Source organism: Phyllostomus discolor, chromosome 3 (genome assembly GCF_004126475.2).
Source record: "Phyllostomus discolor isolate MPI-MPIP mPhyDis1 chromosome 3, mPhyDis1.pri.v3, whole genome shotgun sequence".
Lineage (NCBI taxonomy): Eukaryota > Metazoa > Chordata > Mammalia > Chiroptera > Phyllostomidae > Phyllostomus > Phyllostomus discolor.
In genome coordinates this window covers 210,617,052-210,643,384 of record NC_040905.2, presented here as the reverse complement: position 1 = coordinate 210,643,384, position 26,333 = coordinate 210,617,052, and the positions used below count along the sequence as shown (strand labels likewise).

Here is a 26,333-nt window from a genome sequence, read left to right as displayed (position 1 = left end):
TCTCCCCCAGCCCCAAGGAGGGCTGCTCTATGCTGCGTTGGGGCCCAGGGGTCCTGCACAGCGGTGTCTGGCTACTGGGTGGCCCAGACTGCCACCCGAGGCCCTAGGTGCTGGGCATGGCTCCGTAAGCGTCAGGTGGTATTCCCCGGAAGGCGGCCCTGTGCCGCGCTGAGCCCCAGGGGTAGCATTCGTGTGTACCCTTCTCAGACGTCACCAGAACTTCAGGTGCCGTGTGTGGCTCTGGGCCCGCCAGCAAGGCTCACCCCGAGGTGGCTGAACTCCATAATGTGGTGGGTGGAACGAAATCCCCAGCACCCCGCGTGCTCGCGGGCAAAGCACAGGAGAACGACAGCTCCCGGGCTCCCACGCAAGCAGTGCTGAGTCGCAGCAGCTGCTGCCTGTAGCCCAAGTCGGGGGACACGCTGACCTGCAAGACCTGCCCGTCATCCAGGACCTGCCGCCGCGGGCTCGGCGAGAAAGGCAGCCCGTTCTGCAGCCACGAGATGGTGGGCGCGGGGTTGCCCAGGGCTGGGCACTGCAGGCTGACGGTGCTGCTGGCGTTGACGGTCACCTCCTCCACCAGCTCCTCCGTGTCCCCCAGGATCACAGGTGGGGCTGCGGTGGGGGAGAGGAGGGTGAGGAGCAGGCAGCCCCTGAGACAGGTCCCTGGGGGTGGGGGCCGAGGTGTGGAGGCGAGAGCAGCACCTGGTGCCAGGCGCCGGCTGGGGCTCCCTGTGCCCTGCTCAAGCCCTGATGCAGCCAAGGAATCTGGCGCACAGAGGACTGCGAATTGCTCGAGGTCACACAGCAAGGGAGCAGCTCACTTGGGGTTGGAACCCAGTGCTGTCTGGTTTCAGAGCCCAGGCTTATAACCCCTACATTGCTAACCTCCCAATGCTGCCAGACTGAACACGCCCTCCGCCACGACCCCCTTCAACAGGGGCCCGCATAGGGCCTGCAGACCTGAGACACCCCCGCCCCCGCCCCCCAGGCCGGCCACTCACTCAGCACCATCAGCTCGTAGTGCAGCCAGTCCTCGCCCACCTCGTTGGAGGCCTTGCACGAGTACCTCCCAGCATCCTCTGCGTGCACCAGGGGGATCTGCAGGACCCGGCCTCCTGCAGGGAGGGGGGACGGGGGCCTGAGCCAAGGCCGGGGACGCATCACCAGCCCCCCTCCTGCCTTGTCTGTGAAGTGGAGAGATTCTGCCCGTCCTGCACAGCTCACGGGCCCGGGGGTCAAACAAAGCTGCTGAGTGCCGGGTCTGGCTGAGCACGTTCCTGCTCTCAGACTCTGTGGGCTGTACACACACTCCCATCTCACAGGCGGAAAAACTGAGGCTCCTCCAGGGTACCAGCAGTGCCTCCTGAGCCCAGCTCCCTGCTGAGGACAGAGGGGAGGGCCAGCGAGCTGGGCAGAGGCTCTTAGGAGGCAAAGAGGCAGCAAAGTCTGTGATGGTTGAGGGCGGGGGCTCCTGGGTAGGGGGGTCGTCACCTGGGACCTCTGGGACCCAGAGCCAACTAGGGCCAGCCAGACCCTGGCATCTTTGGGGGACTGCAACTGGTCTCTGGCAGGGGCCAGGTTAAGGTCACTACGTGCTCATATTCTGGCCCAGGCCGTGGGGGCTGGTGACGGGAACTGGAGCCAGGGGCTCGCTGCATGCAGAGCTGGGGGACAGTGTCATGATTAGGGAGGCGTGGCCACAGCCAGGGTCACTTTGGAGCTCAGGATTAGGGGCCAGGGACCAGGGTCAGAGGTCCATGAAGGGGTTGGAGGTTTATGGCTAAGGTTGAGGGTCAGAGGCTGTGGCTGGGGTTCGGTTGAGGGCTGGGATTAATCTACAGTCCGAGTCGGAGCCAGGGCCCGGCACATGACTGAGCTCACTGTGGACCCAGGATGTGGGTCAGTGTCCAGGGCAGAGGGCAGGCTAAGGGTTGGTGCGGGGTTTCTGATGGGAGCAACGGCTTTGGTGAGCATTCTCTGCCGGGTCTCCAAGGGGCCGCCTTGTTTTGCAAGAGCCAAAGTACAAACCCCGGAATGACCCTGCCTGCCGGCATGCCCACTCACATGCGGCCCACCTCATCCCTCCACCCCCACCCCCACCACGGGCTCAAGCCCTGCAGGACTCGGGGCGAACCCTAAGCCGGAGACCACCGAATCCCCCGGTCTGAGACAGTACAGTACTCAGTGCCCGGAACTTCCGCCGGTTCCGGTCGGGCCTGGGGCAGCCGCCCAGGGAAGCCAGGCATCTCTGAGCCCCACGCCAGAGCATCTTTGTTCAAAATCCTCCACACACACACACCCACACACCCCAAAACAAAAAAACTAAAAGTGTTGTTTTAAAAAACAAGATCACCTTAAATATTTAAAGTTGTAAAAAAAAACAGGTCACATGAACCACGACCTTGGACCCCAGGGTGCTCCTGCGCCCAGGGAGAGGTCCTTCCACCTTGGGGGTCACAAGAGGCTAACACAGAAGCGGCTCCCCCTCCCAGGAGGGCGACAGCTTCAGCCGGTTATTTCCAGACACCGCAGACCCGGACGCCCGGAGCGCGTCTGGTCCGGGTTTACAGACGGCAGCTGAGGTCCAGAGCGGCCCCAGGCCCCGCCCCAGGTCACGCAGCGAGCAGCACCCAGGAGAGCCCGAGGACCTGCTCCAGTGCAGGCGGGCCCGGGCCCCTGCCTGCAAGCACCCCAACCTCTCCCCGCAGCCCCAGCCTACCCTGCAGGACCGACACCCCGTCTGCGGCCGAGAGGGGCTGGTCCTCCCGGTACCAGGTCAGCTCCGGGGCTGGGACCGCGCTGGTGTCGCAGTACAGGTACGCGGGTCTGTTCTCCACGACCTCCCGGTATTCCGTCACGCCGCCCCGGGCCTCCTCTGCCCGGGACGGGCTTTCGAAGGCTGCGCTGGCATCGCCCGCCTTCAGGAACATGGGGGGCACTGGGGGGCAGGGGTGACAGAGCCGTCATGAGCCGTTAAGACACAAAGCTGAGGGATGAGCCAATCCCATAGGTCAAGACATTTTTAAAATTCAGTCATTCCTTCAACTAGTGTTTTTATTTGTTTTTCTTAAAAGATTTTATTTATTTATTTTTAGAGAAAGGGGATGGGAGGGGAGAGAGGGAGAGAAAGCTCAATATGTGGCTGTTTCTTGTATGTCCCCCACTGGGGACACCTGGCCTGAAAACCAGGCATGTGCCCTGACTGGAAATCGAACCCGTGACCCTTTGGTTCACAGGCCAGCGCTTAAGCCACTGAGCCGCACCAGCCGGGGACCTTCAACTAGTGTTTATTGAGCAACTACTACGCTGGGCACCAGAATAAGGTTCCTGCCCTCTGACATGCACGTCTAATGGGCACAAAAAGGCTTCTCGCGATGGGGCGATATTTTTCAGGGGAGGAAGTCGGGTACTGAGCTTTAGCCAGCATGTTTATCGGAGCACATGGGCATAAAGCCACAAGCTCTTAGAATTGGGGGGCCACAACAAGGCCACCTGATTCAATCACCCCATTGCACAAAGGCGAGACTAAGGCCTGGGGGCAGGGATGTCCCCAGATCACAAAGCCAGGTCATAGGAGAGCCCGGGCCGGGGGTCTGGGGGCCAGACGTGCAGGGCGGCGCTGAGAAAGGGGGCAGGCAGCCGGGAGCTCAGCCCTCCTGCCAGGCCACGCCAAGAGCAAGGCCCCCCCACCCCCAGCCAGGCTGCCCCCCGCCCCCCTGGCCCACGCCCCCCCACCAGGCCCTGCCGGCCCCCACACACCCTGGATGAGCACGTTGAAGTCCTGGTCATCCTCGCCAGCCACGTTGCTGGCCACGCACAGATACCGCCCGGAATCAGAGACCCGCGTGGGCTGGATCTGAAGCAGCCGCCCCTCACCCAGGATGCGGAGCCGCTCGCTGGGGGTCACGGGCTGGGGGAGGAGGGCACGGGGGGGAGCGGGGATCACAAATGGAGGGGTGCCCAGACAAGTGTCCTTAGGTTTTAAAAAAGTCTTAAAAATACAGCACAATGATAGTTCATAAACCAAACCCATATAACTTAAAAGCTGGAGAAACATGAAAGACGTGAATGTCGAACTTTGAGGCTCGTCCCCTACACAGAGCAGGGCTGCCCCGCAACACGAAATGGTGGGGGCAGGGCCAGGGGCTCCAAATGCTGCATGGGGAGGCCCCCAGGAGAGCTGGGGGGGCACCCGGGGAGAGCACCCGAGGCTGCCCGGGGGTCTCCAGCTCACCTGTCCATCCTTGTACCAGCTGATGGCAGGCGGGGGCACTGCCCAGCACTCACACTCCAGGGTCAAGGTGCTGTTGACCTTGGTCTTCACTTCCTTCACAGCGGCCTCCCCCTCGGAGTCTTCTTTGGAGATGGAGGGGGGAACTGGAAATCACAGGGGTGTCTGAGCAGCAGGCCTGGGGCGGGTGCTGAGACGCTCACCCTGGTCCCAGGGCCAGGGGTGGGGAGGGGGTGTCACTCAGAGATGAGAGTGTGTCAGTGGCGGTTACAGAGCAGGGCAGGCCAAGGCAGGGGGTTCCTGGGGGGTCTCGGGGGTCCCAGGCCTCAGGCCCCGGAGCCTCTGGCCACATCAGAGCAGAAAGAAGCCGGGACTGCAGAGGGTCTGGGCCTCCACGCGGCCCAAGTCCGGACTCCCCATCCCCTCCTCCCAGTGTCCGTGACCCTAACACGGAATGACACAGCCAGCCTGGCTGCCTGGGGACTGTCGGAGGGGATGAGCCCCACGGCAGCGGCTGGGGCATCCAGTGCAGCCCGGGAGCCAGGGTCCCAGGCTTCCCACTAGGCCACGGGCCCGCCCACGGGGCCAGAGCCCCGGAGACCCCGACTCACTGAGGACTTCCACGTGGTAGTTCTTCACGGCCTCCCCGAGCGTGTTGGTGACCACGCAGGTGTACTGGCCTGCGTCCTCCTTCTGGGCGTTCAGGATTTGCAGCCCATGGGTGCCTGCTCATGGGGAGGGACCCAGGGTCACCTTCGGGCATGACTCCGGTTCTCCAGTCCCTTCCCCTGACCCCACGCTCCTCCCCGCTGCGGGCTTCACCTGGGAGCAGCTGGATGTTGCTCGAGGCCTCAAAGGGCGACCCGTCCTTCATCCAGGTGATGGTGGGGGAGGGGAAGGCCAGCGCCTCACAGATCAGAGAAATGGGGTTGTTGATGGTCACAGTCACCTCCTCGTCCGCACTGTCCTCGCTCGCCCCCAGGATGGTGGGGACCACTGCGGCAGGAAGCGGGGAGGGTGCTCGTGAGCTGACAGTCCCGACCCTGGGCCTGAGCACCTAGTGCTGAGCCGCTGTGCTGTGGCAGCTTGCGTTACCCAGAGGGAAACTGAGGCTCAGGGGAGCCCAGGCAGAGGCAGCCAGGCTTGAGTCCCAGCCTGGGCGGCCCAGAGCGCCCGTCCGCTCTCCGCCACTAAGCAGGACCACAGGGGGAGCTGGGCAGCTTCTGCCCCACTTGCCCCACTCTCCCTAATAGCCTCTTCCCACCCAGACGGCGTCTACGAACTTAACCAGAGCCCTCTCGATTCTGCGCATTTCCGAACCACGCGACTCCGGGTGGAAGGTCGGGTGGGGTGGCGGGGTGCAGCTTTGTGCCCCCGCCCCAGCGAGCAGAACAGCTCTGCGTCCATTGGTCCCAAAGTCTCCTCTCTCAGCCGCTGCGGGGCGCTCTCCCCGTTCCAGCAGAGGCACTTGGAGAAGCCGACTGCTCGAAACCGGTCTCTGACCCCCTCGTTTCTGGCCCGTCTCCCCAGCCTAACCAGACACCTGGTGCCGCATGGCCCTCGGGACACGGACGCTTAGAAGGAGTCATGTCCTCTCTCTAGGCCACGCGGCTTCACCAGTGACAAGGGGACAAGCATGGCACCCCCCTCCCGGGGTCGCTGTGAGGTTTCGACCAGTAAGGCCCGTCCCAATGCCCGGCCTACGGGAAACCGTCAGCCAGTAGAGCCGCTACTACTACTGCTGTTGTTGAACTGGGAGAGGCGCGAGGGAAAGCAGTGGGGAACTTCGTGGGGAGCCGTCTGCAGGAGCCGGCCGGCGCGGTCCTCCCTCCCACCGGCACTCCAGGCGGCCAGGAGGTGTCCAGCACTCACCCAGCACGCTCAGCTGGAAATGTCTGGTCTTCTCCCCCACGGCGTTGGCCGAGATGCAGGCGTAGTGGCCGGCACTGGACAGGTTGGCCTGGACGACCCGCAGGAGGGCGCCATCTGGAGAAATGTAGTGGGTGTCTCCGCCGGCCAGGGGTCGGCCGTCTTTGAACCACGTGACCTTGGGCTGCGGGTGGCCTGCAGGCAGAGGAGAGAGGCAGGGGAGGCATTTCAGCAGGATCTGACCAGGCTGGAGTCGAGGTCCGATCACGGGCTTTCCGTCTCAATCAAGAGGGCCGTGCGGCAGGGCACGGCACGGAAGCAGCCGCCAGGGGTGGCCTGGGCCTTCTCCCCCGTGGTCTGACCGCCTTTTCCTTCCCTAGGAGTGGGCAGAGGTAGCTTAGTACAGACAGAAAAAAGACAAATTATTCCATCCATCCACCTATCCATCCATCTTCCCCCACCCATCTTCATCTACCCACCCATCCATCCACCATCCACCCATCTATCTCAACCCACGAGCGCTCATTGGAGCCTACTACACCAGGCACTGGGGGAACCATGCTGACAGGTAGACCTTGGGTCCTCAAAAAGCCCAGAGCCCAGCTGGGGCACATCGACACCACAAGGCCACTGTGGACCAGTGCGGTCAGCACCGGGACGGAGAACAGAAGGGCTGGGGATAGGCAGGCCAGACCCCCAGCTACCCCTTTCTGAAGCCGCCTCGTCACCCTTCGCCCAGCTGCCAGGTGTGGCCTTACCTGTGGCGTTGCACGTCAGGTGGGCTGTGTGTCCCTCGGGGACCTTGACCACCTCCTCCAAGTCCTCGTCCTCAATACTGGGAGGAACTGGGAGAGCAGGGAGACAGCTGGTTACTCACTGGGCTGGCTTGCTCAGCTGAACCACCGCCGAGCCGGACACCGAGAGCCACGGCATCTCGCTTCAGGCCGCTGTGCCTCAGTTTCCCTCCCCTCGTGGCGCTTCTGCAGGGCCATGAGCTCAAGGAAGCTTCACTGCCGGCCGAGGGGAGTGCCAGGGCTCCTGGGAGAAGGCCCTGATCGGGGCAGGCAGTATGGGAGGCGTTAAAAAGATTTTCTCCCTGCCACACGGGGTTAGTCCCTGCTGTTTCAGAAAGTTCCATGGCAGCTGCAGAGCAGAGGATGCCGATGAGGGAAAACAAAAACAAACAAAAACAAGCCTTGGCCCGTCCCTCCTCCCTGCGCCCCGCCCCCACCCTGCCCCATGAGCTCCCGGGCAGGAGGGAAAGGGTCCGGGGGCCAGGGACTCGGGGCTGGACGCACCCAGGACCTCCACGCTGAAGTTCCTCCGCGCCTCCCCAGCCGCGTTGCTCGCCAGGCACGAGTAGAGGCCCCTGTGCCCCTCCTGTACCCGGGTCATCTTCAGCGTCCAGCCGCCTGGGGAGTGGGGGGAGTGGGGGGAGTTGGGGGACGGGCTCCAGGCACAGCCCTGAGCGGCCTCTGTCCCGAGCGGAGCCCCGACCGGCCCCCAGGAACAGGAGCAAGCCGGGCGCCATGATGAGATGTGTATGTGTCTACCTCCCCCTCAGATGGGGAGTGCTCCATTCCTCGGATGGGGAAACTGAGGCCTAGGAGGGCCAACAGGCAGGTGGAGCCCCTTAGACATGAGACACACACCCGGGTAAGCCTGAGACGCTGTTCGAAGGAGAGGGATCTGTCACCTGGCTGGCCCACTGCTGGAGACCGGCTGGGGCCAGAGGGACAGCACTGGGCCTGGCCCAGGCCAGACCACCCTGCTGCTCTGACAGAGCCTGCAAGAAGGCGCCTTCCTCCAAAGACCTGTCGGAGGCGGGCCAGCTCCTCTCGGAGGAGACCAGGGATCCCCTAGGACTGGCCCAGGGAAGGCACAGACACAGCAACACCATGCGATTGCTGCTGTTCCTGGACCCGGGGCAGACATCGCTAGTTGATCACCGCTCTCCTTTCCTGGATCACCACCACACCTCAGGCCACCCCCGGCCCTGTGCTTGGAAGTGGTACACCGGCGGACGCTTATTGTCACCCTAGCTTTACAGTGACGGGGGCATCCCTGTGGGGAGGCACCGATGGGCCACTGAGGGTGAACCTCGGGGGGCCTGGAAGTCCTTGCCAGATTTGGATGGGACACTGCCTCTTGGGCCTCAGTTTCCCCACTCGTGGGCCAGCAAGAACTGTCGCAAACCAACTCTGTGAGGAGGAGGGATCCTCAGAGCGCAGGTGCTCAGACCATGGTTGGTTTCCCGAAGTCTGTTACCGCTCTGCGGGGGGCTGTGCATGCGAGCCCCGTGAGAACCATCACTTCGGGGGGCTACTCGAGCCCCGTGAGACCCCTGACTCCGTCCCCAGTCGATGTGCGTGTCCAGGAGCAGAGCAGGGGCCTATTTCCAAACTTGTTCAAGTCGAATGTTTTTCCTGGAGCCTCTTAGGGGACTGACGGCTACAGTGTTCGGGCCTACCTGGCAGGTCAGGGCCAGGGGTCATGGGCGTGGGAGCAGCAGGAGCAGAGGGCCGGACCTCATCACCAGACGCACCCCTGGCCGGCTGCTCACCTGCCAGCAGGTAGGTGTCCTCCCCAGGGCTGACGGGCTCCTCCCCTCGGAACCAGCGGACCCCCGGGGGTGGGACGCCCGTGGCTTCACAGAGCAGCGTCAAGGGGCTGTGCAAGGTGGCGGTGACATTGGTCAGTGGGCCCGAGTCTCCGACGAACTCTGGGGGCACTAGACACGGAGAGGCAACTTCATTCAGGGTGCAGACAGGACTGTATGCCCCTTCCCAGACCCCCAACTGCTTCCCCGGGGTCCCTGCACCCCCCCACCCCATCAGGGGAGGCCTTGCCTTCTCCAGTCTGTGCCCCTGGCCACTTCCCCACCACTGCCCGCACTCCCACCCCAACCCACTCCCACCCCGGCCTGCCCTCCGCCGGCAGGCTGCGGGTCCTCACCCAGCACCGACAGCACAAACCGCCTCTCGGCCCTCCCAGCCACGTTCTCGGCCACGCAGCTGTAGTGTCCGGCGTGGGCAGCCTGTGCCCGCTCCACGCGTAGGCTCTGCCCCTGGTTCTGCAGCCACAGGCCCGGCTCGGCCTCCACCGGCTGGCCGTCCCGCTCCCAGGTCACCCTGGGCGGGGGTGTCCCCGTGGCGTTGCACTCCAGAGCAGCCTCCCCGTCCCGGACCACGGAGACCCGCGTGGGGAGCCCTCCGGGGCCAGCGATCTGCGGGGGAACTGGGGTGGAGAGAGAGCTGCTGTGGGCCACCCAGCCCCAGGCTGGCCTGCGTTCCCCACGGCCACTTACTGGCGCTATGACCTCGGCCAGGTGGCCTCACCTCCCCGGGCCTCTACTTTCCATTCTTATAATGGGGTCACAACAGCACCGCACCCCCCTCCCTCACCCTGGGAATCCCGGGGAGGGGCCTGCCGTGTGGAAAGGGAGCGCACGGCACAGCCCGTGAGATCTGTGCGAGTTTCCTGGGGCTTCCTGGGGCTGGCACTCTCTCCAAAATGCTGCTCTTGGTTTTATTTTCCAGAACGGTTTCGATAAGACTGAGATATTTCACCACGGCAGGACCAGCGGCTGGAGACAGGTCTCCATTATGGGGCTCAGCGTCGGAGAAATGCTACACCTCTTCTGTCCCCAGCTGTTTCCAGCTGCGTTTCTCCCCCTGGGCCGGGGGGCTGCTTGGGGCCAGGCCGCCGCCCCTCGGGGCCCACATCAGGAGCTGCAGGAAGCTCCCTGGGAAGGCAGCTGGTAAAATGCCGCTGGTCTACCAGAGGCCACTGACAGTATTCTCATCCCCATCGCTCCTGCCCTGGGGTGGATTCCGGGGGTGGGGTCCCCCTGCCCAGCTTCCCCCCCCCCCGGTTCAGGTCCCTACCCCACTCACCATGCACCTCCAGCTGCAGGGTCTGGCTGCTGTTTCCTGCCACGTTGCTGCACTCACAGGTGTACGCACCCTCATGGGCTGGCCGGGCCGGGCCCAGGTACAGCAGCCGGCCCACCGCCGACACCTGCTCGAGGCCCGACCCCTCCCCAGGGACCGGCTGACCTGGATGCAGAAAAAAAAAAAAGGCTGTTGGTTCCCAGTTCTTTCACCTGGAACATCTGTCCTCCCACCACCCTGGCTGACTCCTGCCCACCCTTTGGGTGTCCACCTAGATGTCACCTCTGCCAGGAAGCCCTCCCTGAGCACCAGCCCTGATCCTGGCACCCTGCTGAACTCTCCCAACCCCTGAGCTTGGCCTGAGGTGGAGGCCAGGCAGCGGATACGCCTGGCAGCAAGGACTTTCGGAGCCTCTGGTGCTGGGCGCTGCATTAAACACCAACTCCCCTCGCCCCGCACCTGTTTACAGAGGAGCAGCCCCCCAGGCTGGGGGCAGGGGCTCCAGTGGCCACGTGGCCATGCTCCTCCCTCTGACACTGCCTTCTCTGCTCTGGGGACCTGCCTCCACCTGACCTCTCCTTTGAGCCACACCACCTACCTGGGACCGCCCTCTAGACATCTCCCTGGGTGTCTAAGTCACCTCGGAATTAACACACCCTGCACTTGGGGTCTGTCCCACAGACCCGCCCCACAGCCTCGACTCCGTGACAGCGGCGCCACGCTCCTGACCGGCAGGCCCAACCCCCGTCCGCTGAGCTCCCCCGCCTTTCTGGTCCCCTCCCTGCCCGGTCAGGAACTCACCCAGTCCCACCCTCACTGCCCCCCCCCCTGCCCTCACCAGGAGCCCCCACGCTAGAGCCTAGCTGGGATGACATGAGTGGGGGTGGGGGCGCTGGGTACAGAGCTGACACCGCCCTCAGCCCTTCCTCTGCTCTGTCCCCAAGTCTGCCCGGAGCCCCGGCCCCTTCCCAGGCAGCAACCCTACCATCCTTCCTCCAGGTGATCTTGGGGAAAGGGACACCCCGACATTCGCAGGACAGCCTGGTGGGGTGCCCTTCAGCCACGGTCAGGGTGTGGGGCTCCGTCGAGGGGAACACTGGAGGAACTAAGAGAAGAAGGGGTGTGAGGTGGGCAGCAGGCCGAGCAGGGGATGGGTGGGTGGAGGGACAGGAGCAGAGAGGGCTGTGCCCTGAGACCCAGTCAGGCCAGCACATCCCTGGGCATGCGGGGGCGGGGCCAGCCTGTGGGGGCGGGGCCAGCCTGCAGGGGGCGGGGCAGCAGAGGCGGAGCCCCAGCCCAGCCCGGCCCAGGAGACCCTCACCCCAGACATTGAGGTTGTAGTGTTTCTCCGAGCGGCCCGCCTGGTTCAGCGCCTCACAGGTGTAGCGGCCTGCGTCCCACACCTCTGCTCTGTCCACCTGGCCGAGAGCACATGACCCATCACAGGGCAGCATGGAGATGGGTCACCCGGGACAGACCCCGTGTCTCAACCTCCCCATCTGGAACCTGGGGCCGACGACGGCACCTCGGCACCTCGCACCGTGAAGGTTCCAGGAGCTGGTGGCAGCCCTACCAGCCTCGCCCTGCTTCACAGCCACAGCCCAGAGGAGGAGGAGGAGAACGAAGAGGGTGGGGAGAGGGGACCCTGTCCTCGGGCGTCAGATCCTGATGCGGTGGCTGACGGCCACGGTGCTGAAGGGGGACGGGAAGGAGAGGCAGGCGTTGCGGGCAGAGGGGACCGCACAGGTGCGCAGAGTCGGAACAGTCACATCGGAAGGTAAGGGGCAGAGCGGGTGGGAGAGGGAGGAGCAGGCTGGAGCAGCGGGAGGGTCTCCCGACAGCAGGTGTGGTGCCCCCCTCCCCCAGGGGACTGGACGCAGACACACTGTTCTGGGGGGGCGGGGCAGGGCTGGACCTCACAGGCCTCCTCCCCAAGAGTTCTCCCAGCCACCCCAGAAGGAAGGTACCTGTGGGCTGGCAGGTGGGAGACCTGAGGGCCCGTGTGGTTAGGGCATTGCCTAAGGCAGCCCAGCCGGGAGGAGGCGGAGCTAAGATTTAAATCGGGGCTGACTCCTGAGTCCCCGACCCCTGACCCCCGTGACCCCCCCATCTTGCTGGGCCAGAGGCCTGATCGAGGGACTTAAACGCCCAGAGGTGAGGCAGCTTTGGACCAAGGAGTGACACACGGGGAGAGCTGAGGGCTCGTTCCTGGGGCTTCGCCCTGGGTCCCCATTTGGCCGGAAGCTGCTCTGACTGGTCAGCAGCATGTGCCCGGGGGTCAGGTCTGCGGGGCCTGCGGGGTGCCCGCAGCAGAACGGCACCTCAGGGGGGCACCCACAGCTCCTGCCCTGCCCGGGCCCAGCCCCACTCAAGATGACGGAGGCCCCCCCCCCATCAGCCTTTGTGGCCGCGCACCTCCAGCAAGGCCTTGTCTGCAGAGAGGCGGACTCCAGGGCGTGGCTCCAGGGGGCGGCCGTCCTTCCGCCAGCTCAGCTCAGGAGGGGGCACGGCGTGGCTGCGGCACTCCAGGGCCACTGACTCATTGGCCACAACAGACACGTTCAGCTCTTCTCCGAGGATGTGGGGGGGCACTTTGGGGGTGGGCAGAGGTTGGGGGCAGGTGAGGGGCCCTGTCAGCTGGTGGGCAGGGCCAGCAGCAGGGAGTGGCCACCACTAGGAGGAGACCAGCGTCCTGGGCTGTAGGTCCCTTATCCTCCCTCAAGGTCCCCCGGAGCCAAGGAGGGCAGTGGATGGTGACAGCACCACTGTCCCGGGTTGAATGCACCTTAGTTGTACCTAATCCAGGACGCCACTACCAAGGGACAGCGGGTGACAGGGACACAGGATGTCTCCATGTTATCTCTTACCACTGCATGTGGACCTACACTGATCTCAAAATCGTTTTAAAATTAGTGAGACTTATTTTTAACAACATTTCTGAAAGCAGGTCCCCCTGCCACCTTTCGTCTGAGACAGAAGCAGCACGTGTGGCACAGGGTCAGGCAGGCAGGGCGAGGCGCAGCCAGACCTCCCCGCCGAGGTCCCGGGTCCCAGCACCGGGTCCCCGGGTGAGGCCTGGGAGACCATGCTCGGCCTCCCCCCCGAGCATGAGGAAGGCAGCTGCCTGGGGGCCGACAGGCAGGTCAGTGCAGGGACACAGGTGGCTGGGCCCTGGGACACATGGTGACTGTTAACTGTGACCTTGACCTCAGCAACAGGAAAGAGCTGGAACAGAACTCAGCCTCTACCCTCCCACAGGGCTCCTCATTTCCCAGAGTTCCCTCGTGCACCCTGAGAGAGGCCCACAGAATCCCGTACGAGGGGATTTTAAAACAAGAGCAATGGTGGCTGAGTTCTCCACGACTGTGGTGAACCCTGTGACACCCTTTGGGGTCGGTGCCACCTTCGCCCATCTCACAGATGAAGAAGGGGAGGCCCAGAGAAGCAAAGTGCCTGGCCCGAGGTCACGGAGCCAGGACGTGGCAGAGGCAGGGTTTGAACCGCAGGTCCATGCCCTCCCCACCACCCCACACTGCCTTTCCCAAATGGGATGTCACCCCCACTTGACACAGGGCAGTGGCCACGGGCCCCTCCTGCCCCATTGTGTGCCTACCTGTTCCCTGAGCTTCCATTCACCTGGATGCCCCCCACCCCGTCCACGCTGGAGGAGCTCACACTGCAACAGACCCCACACGAGGGGGCAGCTGCAGTGGGGGACCGCCCCTCCCCCGCCCTCGGAAGGCATCCGGACACAGCCCCGGCCCCACTGCCTTGAGCCGCTGGCCTGGACCTGGCGGCCTCCGGGGCCTGACACTCACTGTGGACATACAGGACGACGTCCCGGCGGTCCTCGCCCACTGCGCTCACGGCCACACAGGAGTAGCTGCCGGTGTCGGAGGCCCGGGCGCTGGCCAGCGTGAGGATGCGGCCGCCGGGGAAGACCTATGTCCCGGAAGGAAGCGCACGTGAGATGCGGCCGTGCACCCCAGGGGCCGGCGCCTGCACCCTCCTAAGCTGGCCCTGCTGTGCGGCATGCCTGGCAGCCTGCTCCAGACCCCCAGTGCAGGGGAACCGGGAGCTGTACCGGACCTCGGGAGCTGTACTGGACCTTGGGACCTCTGCCAGCCGGCAGGCAGTTACACCGGCCCTCGGAAGGGTCGTCCAGAGCTTTGCTGCGGCCACTGGGCCCTTGACTCAAGGCCAGTCGGTCCCCAGGTATAACACACACAGATGTCGCAGTTAGTACAAAAGAAGAACGCATCGGAAAATATCCCATGTGATGAAATGACACTTCAGGGATACACTGGGCTAACTAACATGAATTATTAAAGTTGGTTTCACCTGTTTCTTCTTACTCATTTTTTTTTTAGTGCAGCTACTAGGGAAAATTTTTTCTTTATCCTCACTTGAGGACATTTTTCATTGCTCTCAGAGAGAGAGAGCGAGGAAGGGAGAGAGGGAAATGTTGATTGGCTGCCTTCCGTATGCGTCCTGGCCCGCGACCTCTCGGTTACAGGGCGAGGCTCCACCAACCGAGGCTCATGGGCCGGGGCTCGGCTGCCGGGAGACGCTGAACTGCGTGTACAGCCGGCACTGGTGCAGCACGCTGTGCTTCTGGTCCGGTCCGCGCTCCGGACTCTCCACTGAGCAGTCCGCCCCCCTCCCCCCTGCCAACGGTCCGGAGATCAAGGCTGCCCGCCCCCTCCCCTCGCAGCTCCCAGGGCCTGGCCTCTGCTCCCGGGACCTCCCAGGGCAGCAGGGAGGCCAGCCGGGGCCACCCAGCCTGACTGACCTGGAGGCCGAAGGTCTTCTCAGTGGACACGGGGTTTCCATCCTTCAGCCACATCAGAGTGGGGCTGGGTCTCCCGCTGGCATTGCAGGTGAGCCGCACGGGGGCACCAAGCAGCACGGGGCCTGGCAGGTGGGGCGGCAGCGTGATGCGCGGAGGCACTGCAGGGCGGGGTGACACGGGGCACAGGCTGAGCCTCGTGGGGGGCAGGCGGGGAGGGGAGGGCCCCTGGAAGGGTGCCCCCCCAGGCCACACAAGCAAGCACAGGGGCAGCCGCTCTCCACGCGGGCGCACTCTGCACGGTCCCCAAGGCTGCTCCTCCCACCCCTCCAGGACCAGCAGGAGGCCCTACCGATGGGAGACAGGCGCTCGGGGAGGGCGAGGCACCTGCCCGGGGCGGACCAGGGAGGCAGTGGCAGACGCGGCCCCTGAGCTGGGCCTCTGGTCGGCTACCATCCACGGGGATGGTGTGGGCGGGTTCTGTTTCCTGACTCGGAGGTGCTGATCAGACAGTCCTACACAGCCCCTCGTGGACAGAGGACGACTCAGGTGTATCTGAGAGACCCAAGCCAGGCCGCCCAGGGCTCCTGCCAGCTGCCCACTGGTCTTAGGATAAAGGCCTGGGCCCTGCAGCTCCCATCTGGCCGCTGGCACTGCCCTGGCCCCTTGCTCCCTGAGCTCCAGGGCCCCAGGCTCCTCCTTTCAGTTCCTCGAACTCTCCAGGTCTCCGCAGCCTCCGGCCCAGGCAGGAGGCCTCTATCCAGGCACCCAGCTCTCCCAACAGGCCTCCTCAGGCCAGGTGTGCGCCTGGCCCCAGGCACAGCTGCCCTTTACCTGTGCTAGCCCCTGCCACAACGGTCAGGAAACAGTGTTTTGGGTAACTATCTAATTACTGTCTGCTCCACTGGCAGAAGGCTCCTGAGCCTGTCTTTTTCGGGGCTGCAGCACCAGGGTTTGCCCCAGAGCATGTCCTTAGTAGATGTGGTTGGACAGAAGATGGAGAGATGGGGGAATGACGGGGGAATGGACGGATGGGTGGGCGGGTAGGTGGATGGACAGAGGGTTAGCTGGGTGGATGAATGGGCGGACAATCAAATGGATGGCGGGATCCATGGATAGACAGTTGGGTATTTCCACATATGGATAGATGGATGGATGGATGGATGGATGGATGGGTGGATGGATGAGCAGACTGACAAAAGGATGGAGGATAACTTCCATCCTTGTTGGTCAAGGACCCCTTTAGCCCCAGGGCAGCTCACCGTTGACCCGCAGGCCATACTGCAGCTCTGTGTGACCTGCCACGTTGGATGCCACGCAGCGGTAGCTCCCAGCATCGGACAGCTGGGCTCTCTCAATGAGGAGAACTCTGCCGTCGGCCGACACCGTGACTCCCTGCCGGGCCGAGACAGGCTGGCGGCCCTTGAACCAGGAGATGTCTGGGGAGAGAAGAGAGACGCAGGGGTCCTGCCAGCCCTTCAGGGCCTGAGCGATGGGCAGTGCTGCCTGAGATGGCGCTGGGGACAGAGAGGAAACAGCAGGGGGTAGAGGCCGGGGCAGCCGGAAGCAAGGAGAGTCGAAGCCAGCCTGGCCCCCTCACGTCCTCCTTTGGAAGGGCGCCTGGTACACCCCAGAACAGCAGACTCGTAAGAACGGACTGGTTGTATCTCCAGCTCCCTGACATCCTGCCAGGGCCCATCCCAGAACTCAACAGGGCATCTGCCCCCATGGGATGGGCAATGACCCCAGGGCTCACTATACCAGGCAAACCTGGGCGGGTCCTCCTCCCGGGCCCAGCCTGTCTGCCGAACACTCACACCAGCCCCACACCCCCAGCCCTTTCCTCACTCTGGGCTGGAGACAAGGCCCGGACAGGCAGCGAGGCGGGGGCCCCGGGGCCCCAGCCCCCGCCCCCGCCCCCAGCCCCGGGCAGCCCTGGGGAGTGACACCTCGGAACAGAAACCCTGCGGGTTCGCTCCAGGCACCGGTGCAAAGGCCCTGGGCCCTGGCGGTGCCTGGCACGTCCTGGCCCCGGGCGAACAGCTGCTGAGAAGGAAGAGAAGGAAATGCCAGAAAGAGGGGCGAGAGCCTGCTGACTTCCTCCTGTCCTGCCCACAGCCGGCACGGGCCCTGGAGCACCGGCCAGCCTCGTCCGACGGGGACCCGGGCCGGCTGCGGCCGGGGCTTACCTGGGGGGGGCACGCCCGAAGCCAGGCACTCCAGGGTCACGGAGGCATTTTCCAGCACCGCCTTGCTGGCCGGGCCCGGCTCGATGTTGGGGGGCACTGGGGGGACAAGGAGCGCCCTCGGTGGGTGCGGGCTCCTGTAGGCCAAACCTCGGCCGTCCCCGCCCCTCCCCGGGCTCCCTAAAGGGTCCCGGGCAGTAAGAGCCCCCAGATGGCTCGTGCCCTCTGACCGAGGAAGCCCACCCGGACCCCCGCACGAGAAGAAAGGCGCTGGGCTGCGGCGGCCCTCTCTGCAGTTGTTCAAGGGCCGCCCCGGCGCCCACCCGGGGAACAGCCGAGCCCCAGCCCAGCAGCGGGGAGGCGGCACCCAGACGGCCACGAAACGTGACCCGGGGAAGGGCCTGCCCGCGTGTGCAAGGGCGTCACGGAACCGCAGAAGCGAGTGGGACCAGCAAAGGTAAACGGTGGTGGCCGAGGGTGTCCATTAAAATCCGCAGAAAACCACCCGAAGGGGCCGCAGGGCAAAAGCCTTTCCACTTCTGAAGTCAAGTGCACGGCTGTGAAGTTCAAGCCCCACGCCCCGCCCGACCCCCACCGCAGCCCCGAGGGTCCTCACGCGATGCCCCGCCACCCGGCGCCCACGGACTCACCCAGGACCTTGAGCGCCACGTCCCTCCTGCTCTCCCCGGCCGCATTAGTGGCGGCACACGTGTAGACGCCTTCGTCCCTCAGGTCCGCCTTCTCGATCTGGGGCGGGGGCGGGGCAGCAGGGTGTCAGGGGGGTGGGGCCCTGGCCCAGACTGGAAGTCAGTCCCCACGATGCTGGGACGGGGGCAGGTGGCCAGGCCCCCGCTGACCCCGGGAGCAGGGGAAGCAAGGCACTCACTTGCTCTGGGGGTGGAGTTCTGAGCCACACACTCAGGGTCTAGGGAGTCCCTCTGATTTTGGGGATACTCCCCTTCCCCCACGCTCTCCCTCTGGCAGTTGAAGTGCTTAGGACGTGGCCTAGACTACAGGTGTCCTCCCCTCTTCAAGCCCAGCACCCAGGTCCACTGAGCACGCCCGGGCTGGGCAGGCTCTGGGCTCCTCCTGCCCCTGGGCTGCAGGGCCCTGCTGTGGTCTCCAGGGCCCCTGCATGTACCTGTAGGGTGCCCCCCAGGGCTGCCAGGGCCACCCCATCCTTCCACCAGCGGAGGCTCGGGGCAGGCAGCCCAGTCCCTGTGCACCGGAGCGTCACAGGCTGCAGGAAAGGGGCTGTGATGTTGTCGCCCCCGATGATGACCACCGATGGGAGCTCTGGGCGGCGGGAGAGGCAGGGAGGACTGGGTCAGGGCCAGGAGGGGGGCGGTGGGCACCCAGCGACCCCCTCATTGCCCAGGGAGGAAGAGATGACCCTGCAGGGCTGCCCTCCAGCCTCCCCCCACTCAAGCCCCCTGGCTTGGGGGACGAGCGCCAGACTGGGAGCCAGTAGGGCAGGTCTCTCCTTGCTTTAAAGATTCTCCCATCCATCCACCCATCCATTAATCGAGCATTGACTCTGTGCCCCAGATGGTACTAGGCACAGGGACCAGCAAAGAATGTGCACTGTGCTGTCCTCTCAGAGCTCCCAGAGCTGGGCTGCAGAGACCGACAGCCAAACAAAGACTCTCAACACAGGGGCAGTGAGCTAGAGCCAGGAGAGGGTGGGCAGTGTGGATCAGCACCGCAGTGAAATCAAGGCGGGCTTCCTGGAGGAAGGGGTGTTTTGTTTTTGTTTTTTTTAGACAGGCCTGAAAGATAGGGAGGAGCTAACAGGCGAAGAAGGAAAACGTTCCAGGCACAGAATCGGCATTTGCAGGCCCGCAGGCGAGAGAGCCAATGCGTTTAAAGAGCGGAGAGAAGTTGGTGGCCAGCAGGGAGTGAGGGGAGGCTGGGGAGGAAAGCGAGGGCCCGTGGACCGGACTGGTAACAAGCTGTGTCCAGTGCTGCATCCAGCCCAGAAGCGCTGTCTAGAGAAGACCAACCCCAGGTCCCCCCCAGGCCCCCGGGCCTGCTGCAGGCACAGAAGGCCTCAGGCCTCAGGTCCCCCCTACCCTGGCCTCCCGGCGCCCCCCGAACCCTCTTACCATGCACAGACAGCTCCACCTCGGCCCCTGCGGTGCCTGCTTCGTTGGTGGCCTGGCAGGAGAAGAGGCCCGCGTGGCCTGGCTGCACGCGGTCGATGTGTAGTGTGGTGCCCCGGGAGGCCACCTGCACCCCCAGCAGCTCCTCGGCCGGGCGGCCATTCTGCAGCCACCTAAGGGGGGCGGGAAGGGGGCGGGTCAGCCCGAGGCCGGGGAAGGCAGGGCCAGCAGACAAGCCAGGAGGCCGGGCAGCATCTCCAACTGCTCCCACGTCTCTGGCTCGGCGGCCTTTTGAATAGGCCTGGGAAGAGGGGGTGTCTCCTGGCCCCACCTCTCCCCAAAGCATGCGCTCTCTGCCCACAGCCCCCACCGCCCCATACGCACTGGACGGTGGGCTCCGGGGAGCCGGAGGCCTGGCAGGGCAGTTCCAGGGGCTGTCCGACGAGGGTGGTCACCTGGCCCGCGCCTTCAGCCACCAGGAGCTGTGGGGGCACTGCAGATGGGGTCCCCCGCCAGGTGTTTAGAGCTGAGCAAACCTGGCCTAGAGCACCCCTCCCCCCAAGTCCTCAGGGTCCCCAGAGCAAGGCTCAAGCCACCGTCCACCATTCAAATCCCCTATATACGGTCCCTCCTCCAGGAGGTCTTCCTGGACCACCTAAGACTTGGTGGGTGGTCCCCTGTGTTCCCTGGAGGCTTTCCTGTTTATTCAGTGTCAGCTCACCCCCTGACCCAGGGCTCAGGACCCCGCCCGCCTTGTCCCCTGCCTTGTCTCCAACTCCGCACGGGCCAGCCCCAAACTGGCGCCTGAGGAATGGCTGTCGAATGGAAGATGACAGAACCACCGCCCGCCGCCCAGCCTCGGGCCCTGGGGAGCTCCCCATAAGCATCCAGCCCTTGACCAGGAGCAGCCCCAAAAGGGGCTGCAGGTGCGGGCACACGGCAGGTGTGCGAGGAGGGGTCCGAGGCCCGCGTGGCTCACCCTGCACGTCCACGGCGTACTGCAGCACGGCCTCTCCCGCGGGGCTGCTGGCCACGCAGCTGTACAGGCCTCCGGACGCCTCCCCCAGGCTCTCCAGGCTCAGCACGCCGCCGCCCGCCTCCAGCCACGTCCCGTTGCTCTCCGCCACGGGCAGCCCCTCGTGGTGCCAGGACAGGGTCGGGGGCGGGTGGCCTCTGGCCACACACTCTAGCCCCAGGGGTCTCCCGGCCACGGCCTTCACTAAGTGCGGCCCTTCGTCAGCACCCTGGATGGTGGGCGGGACTGGGGAAGAGGCGCAGGGAGCGGGGTGGGGGCTGCTCAGGGACCAGAGGTCGACGCCAGCCCTGGTCAAGCCCCTGGAGACGCCACATCACAGGACAAGCCTCCTCCTCCCTCACCTGCACTAGTGGGACCGCTTCCCCCCGGAAGCCGGCCCCAGGCCCCCGGCTGGGAGCACTCCCTTCCCCCCTCTGCCCCTGGGCAGTACCCCTCCCCAACACCGCTGCACCCTCTGCCCGCCCCGCCACCACCACAAGCGGAACGATGACTGCTTCGTGCATGTCTCCAGGAATGGCACGCAGTAGGTCTCCGCATCCGCTGAACCGAACGTGATGGGCCCCCCAGGCTTAAGATCAAAGCCGCCGTTCCCACAAGTCCCCTCCCCGGCCTGCGTCTGCGGTAGCAGACGGGGTGACTAGGCAGAACCCAGCCCAGACGGCCGTGATGGCCCGGGGGGCAGCCAAGCCGGGGGGCAGCCAAGCCGGAGGGCTTCTCGCTTCCTCAGGGGGGAGGCCCCCACATGGCTCGGCCCACGGAGCCCTCGTAGGAACGTGGGATGATCATGGACTGGGATGTGCCTCTCTGCCTGCTTTGGGTCACAAGCCCCTTAGGAAATTTGATGAAACACGCACACGCATGTGCACTTCCCAATCAGTGCCCAGGAAGTCTGCCGATCCCTGAGCAGGAGTCCCCACGCTGCATCCTGGCTCGCCCCCACAGGCGCCACACAGCCCAACCTCCCTTCCGGGCCCCGGGGCTCCAGCACCCAAGCCCCTGCATCTGTGGGGGCAGACTCCTGAGCCGACTCCTCACGCGGGGCCCGGAGGAGCCCACGGGCCTGCATTCTGCCCTCCACAGGCCCTGCTCAGGCCCCACCCCGGCCACCTACACACACCTTCGCCCCGACTGCTCTGCTGGACTCGGAGCCACGCCCCTCACTGACCGCCGCAGACCGGTGGGAGCCGTGGCAGCCCAGAGCCTCACCCCCCGCCCCGCTCACCCAGCTGACCGTGGCTCGCTGCGGACCCCGGGCCACTCACCATAAACCTCCAGCCTGGCGTCCTTCTCCATGACGCCCACGGCGTTGCTGGCCTGGCAGGTGTAGACGCCCGCGTCCGAGCCTCGGGCCCGCCCGAGCTGCAGCTGCCGGCCGCCCCTGGTGTAGGCGACCTCGGGGCTCGGGGGCAGCGGGGCCCCATCCTTGAACCAGGAAATGTCCGGGGTGGGCACTCCTCGGGCCTCACACAGGAAGCGCACCGGCTGGCCCTCGATGGCGGTCACCTCGCTTGTCTCGTTGGAGCCCCAGATGGTGGGAGGTGCTGGGGACAGCGAAGGGGACACTCACGAGAAGCCACCCCCCCCCCCCCAGGCAGCTGGCGTCCCACCCCCCAGAGTGGTATGCACATCGCAAGCACTTCACGCGTCACGGGCTCTCACTGCAGGAAAGGGGTCGAGTCTGGGGACAGAAGCAGAAGCCAGCTGGGGACGCGCTGACGTGGAAAGCAAGCCAGGCCATGGCAGCATGTGTGGAGGTTGGCAGGTGGGGGGCACGGCTGGGCTCTGGGCCCCACCCTGCTTCTAACTGGCCATGAGACCCGGCTCGGTCACTCCCCCCGGTCTCCCCATCTGTGAAACGAGGGGCTAAACTCCATCAGTGGCTCCCACGGGGGTGGCACTGAGGTGACCCTCGCGGGGCGCTGGCACAGCATGAGTAACAGTGGACCGGCTGTGCCCTCCCAAGTCTCCTTCCAGCCAGATTACAACACTGGAAAAGGCTGTTCGGTCCAGCTACGGAGTGAACCTTTCTAGCACTTTCCCTCTGGCGCCCTGTACCACAGACAGCAACACAGCTCAGCGCCCTCTGCAGGCGGCTCTCGCCTGAGCACTTCCAGGTCTCTTTCTTTTTAAAGACTTTACTTACTTTCAGAGAGAGAGGGAAAGGAGGGAGAAAGAGAGGGAAAGAAACATCAATGTGTGCTCAGTTGCCTCTCACGCGCCCCCTCCTGGAGACCTGGCCACACAGCCCAGGCATGTGCCCTGACGGGGAATTGAACCAGCAACCTTTCGGTTCGCAGACCAGCGCTCAGTCCGCTGAGCCACACCAGCCAGGGCTTAGGGCCCTTTCTTTCAGTGCGTTTGACTTTACAGCTTCCTCCCATCAAGGCCAAGCGGACTCGGTTTCCTACCTACAGTTGCATTATCGAATGTCCTTTTAAATTTCAAAGGTGCTTCCGTGTAAAGCAAGGGACTCGCTTTAAAGAAAAGGTTAAAGAAACAGGCACCCCGAGTGGTATCGGGATCGGTAAAACCTGCGAAGCCGGGTCGGGGCCACAGGGTTTGGGAAACGCCCGTCCAGACTCCGTCCCTCCCCGCCCAGCTTCACCGGGCTGGGAGTTCGCTGCTCGGCCCCGTCCCCGCCCTGTCCCTTCCCCGCGCAGTGGGTGGCCCGGGGAGGGGGCCGGGCTGTGCTCACTGTGGATCCTGAGCTGGAAGTCCTTCGCCTGCTGGCCGGCCGGGCTGAAGGCCACACACTGGTACCGGCCCTCATCCCCCAGGCGGCTGCTGGGGATTCTGAGAACCTGGCCGCCCTCCTGGAGCTGGACGTGCGGGTCTCCGGGGAGGACGGGCCTGGAAGACAGCCGGGATGGGGCCGGTCAGGCGGGGGCGGGCCGCACGGAGGCTGGAAGATGCACGGTCCCCGAAAGGTGCGAACGGGCGAAGAGGCAAAACGGGGCCAATCCCCATGGGCGTTTCGAGAAGGGGAGTTCCGACACCTGCCACGCCACGGACGAGCCCCCAACCACATGCTGAGCGGAAGGAGCCAGACGCAAAGCACCATGTTGCGCCTGCGTGAAGCTTATGTGACACACAGGGGCATCTGCTGGGGCAGGAAGCAGACGGTGGTCCCCGGGGCCGGGGCAGGGGAGTGGCTGCTCATGGGTACGGGGTCTCCTTCGGGAAGATGAAATGCTCTGGGACGCGACTGGGGTGCCGCCTGTGCTAATGCCACCGGAGCGTGGACTTCAGGGTGGCTAGTTTCAGGTTATGTGGGTTTTACCTAAACGTCCCCCAACAGACAAAACAAGGAAGGCTGAGGGGCGACGAGAAAACCGTGCTGGGAGAGAGCGGGGTCTCCCCGGGGACCCCAGGCTGGGGTGAGAGGGGCCCGTGCTGCCCTCTGCCTGGGCCCCGGGGGCACGTGCAATGCCTGTCAAGCCCCCCATTCACCGGCCCGGGCCTGGGCGCCGCCCCCACGCCATCCACCAGGCGGGCCACTCACTGCCTGTCCTTGGTCCACTCCACCTGGGGCGCGGGCACCCCTGAGCTCCGGCACTGCAGCTCCACCTCGGCACCAGCCAGGCCCAGCACGTCCTGGGCGGCCCCGGCTCCCAGCACAGAGGGCGGGACTGGGGACGCGGAGGGGCGGGGGTGACACTGCTCAGACCTGGAGCCCCACCCCCGCAGAGTCGTCGCCTGGGGAGTCCCCCCGTGTGCCCTCCCCTCCTCCCGCATCCTGCCTGGGGAGCCCCCCCAAACCCGTGGCTGCAGCGGGCCCCAACCGGGCTCCCTTGGCAGCCTGCACTGCTGTCTTGTGGCACGTGATGTACAGTCCTTACGTGGGTATCCGACCACGTGACTATCTAATGTCTGCCCTGACAGCTGTGCCCCCCACCTCGGCACACACAGCGTCCCCGCTCCCCCCAGCCCGCCGGGCCAGATGCGTGTGGGGGCGCAGGCTTCACTCACTGAGCACGAGCAGCTCGAAGTCCCTCTGGGCGGTCCCGGCCTGGTTCTCCGCCCGGCAGGAGTACAGGCCAGAATCGCCCTCCTGGACCCTGGGAAAGTGGAGGCCCCGGCCCCCGTCCAGGAGGCGGTGGCTGCCCGCCGTGGGGATCTGGGCAGGAGAGGCCAGAGAGAGCTGGTGAGCTCGGTCTGGCCGCCCCCCATCCCCGGCAGCAGCAATAAGGACACCTAGGCCCAGGGAGCTGGGCAGTGACGGAACCTGGGGCCTCTGACTCCTGGAACAGTGCTCTTCCCCCTCCTCCACCATGCAGCCCCCCCAGGCTTCACCACTGACCTCAGTCCTCCCCTGCCCTGAGCCCCCAAAGACACCCGTCACATCTGCCTGCCACACCTTATCACAGGCAGGAACCTGTCCAGATCCCACCCACAGTCTGGTGCCCGGGGGACACCCACCAGCTGCCCGTCCTTGAACCACACGATCTCAGGGGCCGGGAAGCCATTGGCGTCACACTCCAGCGTCAGGGACTGCCCAGCCATGCCCGACACGTTGGCCCTGCGTCCGTCCTCGCGGATGCTGGGGGGCACTGGGGACAGGGAGAGGCCGAGGAGTTCCCCCGCCCCCGAGAGCCCCAGCTGCTGGGCCGAACAGGCGGCCCCAGGTTTGGGGGGCTCTGGCTGTGCCCTGGCACTGCACCCCCTCTCTGACACTGGGTTCACAAGACGCTGGATGCCTGATCCATCCAGTTCTACACTCAACCTGTCATCATGGTCACTGCAAGGGTCCCGCGTCAGAACCTCTGCAGGCGGTTCCAGGGCCTGGGTTTGTCTCTGTAACAAACTTCCCAGGCAAGTCGCCGAGGGACAAGCTGGGGCGGAGGGCGGCCGTGTGCAGGGAAAGGGCTCCCCATCCTCTGCACATGGCACTGTGGGTCGGGGGGGAGCTCTAGGGAGCCGAGGGAAGGACATGAGCCCCAGGTCACTTCCAGCAGGTTTCAGTGGAGACGGGCCATCGGCGCTCCTTTTAAAATGACGTCACTGCTGGGCCATGTTAAAGCCACTGATGGAGTTCCAGGTTCTCCCCTAGCACTGTCTCTGTGGGGGTCTCTCTGGGGACTCGGGGGGGCTGCCCACTCACCCTACCTCTGTCCCAATGCCCTCAAGTCCTCCCCACCCGCAGGCACCAGGGCAGCCTGCGGCCACCCCTCCTGTGAGCTCGGTACCAGCTAGAGGTGTGCGCTAGCTGCCCAGCTCGGGGCCCTGCTCACCATAGACCACCAGCTTGGCTCTCCTGGACGCGGAGCCCGCCTCGTTGGCGGCCTGGCACTCGTAGTCCCCGCCGTCGGCGGGCGAGACCGAGGCCAGGAACAGAGAGCCTTCGTCCAGCACGGCCAGGCCCGGCCGGCCGAGCAGGGGCTCCGAGGACAGGCCCTTCCGCCACGTGACCTGTGGCTGGGGTGTCCCTGGCCAGACAAAGGGAAGCGTCAGCACGAGCACCCAGCCCTCTCCCCTCCACACCCACGCTGTCCCCCAGGGCGGCACATCGCCGACCCTCTCCACCCACGGCTGCGGGTCCACGGCCTCCCCGTGCCCCGGGGGCCACGGCACAGGAGCCAAGAGCTCTCAGAGCCCCCGCAGCCCTGGAATCGCAGCCCGCCGGCACGCCCACACCCCTGGCCCGCCCTGTGTCTTCCTTCCCACCGCCGCCTCCAACTTTCCCACGGACAGACGTTAGTGCCCTAGCCTAGGTTTCCTCATCTGTCTTCCCCACGAGGGCTGGGGTCTCCTCTTTGTTCCCGGCCGCCCCCCAGTGACAAGCCCAGGGCCTGGCACAGGGTAGGTGCAGAAGAAGGGGAGCTGGTGGGGGGCCAACCTCCCCAAGTCACAGGTCAGCCCCCCAGTCCTCTCTGCCCCTACTAGTCACTGGGACTCTTGACTGATCATCGCTGATACTAATTATCATCAACACCCCTCACTTCACCTGCCGTCACCCCTGCAGGGCGGGCGCCTTCTGTAGGCAGCCCCCCCATCTCCACCACTCTTTCAGAGGAAAGGCCACCAGAGGGAGGGGTGGGCTCCCCCACTGGGTGGGATTGGGGGGCAGGGTCAAGACACGACACGTTCAAGACACGCTGGGTGTCACCTCCTTTGGGGCGTCCCGGCCCCCCTCTCCTCTGCACCTACTGCTCCCCCCCACCCTCCCATGCTGGGGCCCTGCCTGCCGGCCGCGAGGAAAAGGGAGGGCCCACAGCGGCCCCCTC

General features: G+C 65.1%; 1 protein-coding gene across 1 annotated transcript in view; it reads right to left on the bottom strand.

Annotated features, from left to right (window-relative positions):
* The window catches only part of HMCN2 (hemicentin 2), a 134,981-nt gene that overhangs the window by 43,489 nt on the left and 65,159 nt on the right, over positions 1–26,333 (bottom strand). The window contains exons 26-56 of the mRNA XM_036022375.1: positions 25,341–25,535; positions 24,529–24,659; positions 24,079–24,226; positions 23,612–23,738; positions 22,805–22,959; positions 21,372–21,650; positions 20,053–20,334; positions 19,458–19,566; positions 19,077–19,246; positions 18,113–18,267; positions 17,622–17,718; positions 16,975–17,070; positions 16,048–16,224; positions 14,789–14,946; positions 13,815–13,938; positions 12,412–12,587; positions 11,318–11,414; positions 10,982–11,101; positions 10,000–10,161; positions 9,059–9,340; positions 8,667–8,834; positions 7,402–7,515; positions 6,862–6,948; positions 6,107–6,298; positions 5,057–5,230; positions 4,846–4,959; positions 4,238–4,380; positions 3,763–3,913; positions 2,723–2,941; positions 1,005–1,118; positions 428–615 (exon numbers count right to left, since the gene is read on the bottom strand). Of these exons, the coding sequence (XP_035878268.1) occupies positions 428–615; positions 1,005–1,118; positions 2,723–2,941; positions 3,763–3,913; positions 4,238–4,380; positions 4,846–4,959; positions 5,057–5,230; positions 6,107–6,298; positions 6,862–6,948; positions 7,402–7,515; positions 8,667–8,834; positions 9,059–9,340; positions 10,000–10,161; positions 10,982–11,101; positions 11,318–11,414; positions 12,412–12,587; positions 13,815–13,938; positions 14,789–14,946; positions 16,048–16,224; positions 16,975–17,070; positions 17,622–17,718; positions 18,113–18,267; positions 19,077–19,246; positions 19,458–19,566; positions 20,053–20,334; positions 21,372–21,650; positions 22,805–22,959; positions 23,612–23,738; positions 24,079–24,226; positions 24,529–24,659; positions 25,341–25,535 (4,904 nt within the window). The remainder of the gene's footprint in view (positions 1–427; positions 616–1,004; positions 1,119–2,722; positions 2,942–3,762; positions 3,914–4,237; positions 4,381–4,845; positions 4,960–5,056; positions 5,231–6,106; positions 6,299–6,861; positions 6,949–7,401; positions 7,516–8,666; positions 8,835–9,058; positions 9,341–9,999; positions 10,162–10,981; positions 11,102–11,317; positions 11,415–12,411; positions 12,588–13,814; positions 13,939–14,788; positions 14,947–16,047; positions 16,225–16,974; positions 17,071–17,621; positions 17,719–18,112; positions 18,268–19,076; positions 19,247–19,457; positions 19,567–20,052; positions 20,335–21,371; positions 21,651–22,804; positions 22,960–23,611; positions 23,739–24,078; positions 24,227–24,528; positions 24,660–25,340; positions 25,536–26,333) is intronic.